Source organism: Neovison vison, chromosome 1 (genome assembly GCF_020171115.1).
Source record: "Neovison vison isolate M4711 chromosome 1, ASM_NN_V1, whole genome shotgun sequence".
Taxonomy (NCBI): domain Eukaryota; kingdom Metazoa; phylum Chordata; class Mammalia; order Carnivora; family Mustelidae; genus Neogale; species Neogale vison.
The window spans coordinates 164,060,143-164,062,743 of NC_058091.1; the positions used below are offsets into that span (position 1 = coordinate 164,060,143).

Sequence of the window (2,601 nt, forward strand, 5' to 3'; positions counted from 1 at the left end):
TCAGAGTTGGAGCTCCAAAATGGTGACCCTAGGCTATCTAAGGGTTTGGTCATTGGTTAGGATCATGTTCTGTTTGGGGGGATTTGTGGGTTACCCCATACAATCACAGTGCCTCACTGTGGGGTTCAAGAATTTCATATAGATTTTCCCCAAATTTTGTTGAGCTTACTTTTTATTTTTCTTTATTATACTTTTTTCTTTTTCTTTTTTAAAATTTAAATTCAATTAGTGAACTTAATTAGTTTTTGACATAATGTTCCATGGTTCATTAGATTGTTCTTTTTGCGGTATTACTGACTTAAAATTCTACTAGTTTCAGTTGTACAAGGTAATGATTTGATAATTCTGTGCACTGTGAAATTAGTTTTTCTTATATGAGATTTTTTTTCTTTTGTAGAATGCACCTTAAAGCATTTTTAAGATTTCTGTTGAAGGGACACCTGGGTGACTCAGTCAGCTGGGCATCTGATTTTGGCTTGTGTCATGATCTGGGGTCCTGGGATTGAGTTCCGTATCGGGCTCCCTGCTCAGCCTGGAGTCCGCTTCTCCCTCTTCCACTGCTTGCCACTCTCCCTGCTTGTGCTCTCTCTCTATGTCATATAAATGAAAAACAAAACAAAACAAAACACATCTCAGTTCAGTACTTAGACCAGAGTGGCTAATTGTATTTTGTTTATCTACAATAAAGATTCTAGAAGGAGAGATTGTGCGTGTGTACACACACACACACACACACACATACACTACATATATACATATATACACATATTTAAATACATATATATGTATACATAGATACATATGCATATATACACACATATATACATATGTATGTATATATATAAATTTTACATTTTGATTCATCTTTTGTGTTTCATTAGGGCAACAGCTAACCTAAAAAATTTACATGCTTCTTGGTAAAGGATATTATATCAAAAGGAAAACTCATGATCCAATGAACAATGCAAACTCCCAAATGGTAAAATTATATAATTACAGATAATTTGTATTCTTTAAATCTATAAAACCATGGAATTTTTTTTCTGATAACATAATTGGGTTCTCATTCTCTCTTTCTCTCTCAACACATTCATTTCAGTGGGTGGTGTTTCATGATTGATTCATTAATCCCAAAGATTCCCTAGGTTTCCCAGATGAAATCACATGGAGAACACCAACTGGCTAGCTAACCACACTGGGAGATCATATTTCACCCTGGTGGGAATCTTCAGTGAATCCAAACACCCAGCTCTCCTTTGTTTGGTCATTTTCATGCTTTTCCTAATGGCCTTGTCTGGAAACACCATCTTGATTCTATTGATACATTCTGATGCCCACCTCCACACCCCCATGTATTTTTTCATTAGCCAGCTATCTCTCATGGACATGATGTATATTTCTGTTACTGTGCCCAAGATGCTCATAGACCAAGTCATGGGTATGAACAAGATCTCAGACATAGAATGTGGGATCCAAATGTTTCTCTATCTGACACTAGCAGGTTCAGAATTTTTTCTTCTAGCCTCCATGGCCTATGACCGCTATGTGGCCATCTGCGATCCTCTTCATTACCCTGTCCTCATGAACCATCGGGTGTTACACCTTCTAGCATCTGGCTGCTGGCTCCTGGGTTCAGTGGATGGTTTCTTGTTTACTCCCATCACCATGACCTTCCCCTTCTGCAGATCTCGGAAGATACATCATTTTTTCTGTGAAGTCCCTGCTGTATTGAAACTCTCTTGTTCGGACACTTCCGTCTATGAGATTTTCATGTACCTGTGCTGTGTCCTTATGCTTCTCATTCCCGTGGTAGTCATTTCAGGATCTTACTACTTTATCCTCATCACCATCCATAGGATGAACTCAGTAGAAGGACAGAAGAAGGCCTTTGTCACTTGTTCTTCCCACATGACTGTGGTCATCCTCTTCTTTGGGTCTGCCATTTATACTTACATGCTTCCCAGCTCCTACCATACACCAGAGAAGGACATGATGGTATCTGTCTTTTACACCATACTCACTCCCGTGCTCAACCCTTTGATCTATAGTCTAAGAAATAAGGATGTTATGGGAGCTCTGAAGAAAATGTTGAATGTGGGACCTGTCTTTCAAGAAACTATAAGTAAGGGCACCTGGATGGTTCAGTAGGTTAGCATCTGCCTTTGGCTCAGGTCATGATCCCAGAGTTCTGGGATCAAACTGTACACTGGGCTCCCTGCTCAGTGAGGAGTCCACTTCTCCTTCTACCCCTCCCTCCCACTCATTCTCTCTCTCTCAAAAAAGAAAAAAATTTTTAAAAAGAAACTATATAGTAGGAAACTTTTATATATTGCCTCCCTGTATTAAAAAAGAAACCTTTTTTATTTTTTTATTTTTATTTTTTAAAAAACTTTTTAATTTTCTAATTCTTATTCTTTCAAAACATATCATACAATTTTATTATAGTGATGTTATATTTAGTGAAATTGATAACTTCACTCTGACTCTGTAGAACACCTATATTCTTAGGAAATACATAATTAAAATATTTAGAGAAAGGAAGATCATGTGATTCTATGTAATTGATTTAAATGAGGGAATGAGAGAAGCGTGATGAAGAGA

The 2,601-nt window shown here is 37.3% G+C and overlaps 1 protein-coding gene across 1 annotated transcript; it reads left to right on the forward strand.

Moving 5' to 3' along the window:
* The first annotated feature begins 1,164 nt into the window (after positions 1-1,164).
* Positions 1,165-2,148, forward strand: LOC122915884 (olfactory receptor 2T29-like). Its single transcript, XM_044262683.1, has one exon. It carries the CDS (start codon positions 1,165-1,167, stop codon positions 2,146-2,148), a length of 984 nt encoding a protein of 327 aa, XP_044118618.1.
* Positions 2,149-2,601: the final 453 nt, after the last annotated feature.

Excerpts from the sequence above, each read along its gene's own strand:
- LOC122915884 (XM_044262683.1), top strand. The coding sequence starts at position 1,165 with ATGGAGAACACCAACTGGCTAGCTAACCACACTGGGAGATCATATTTC.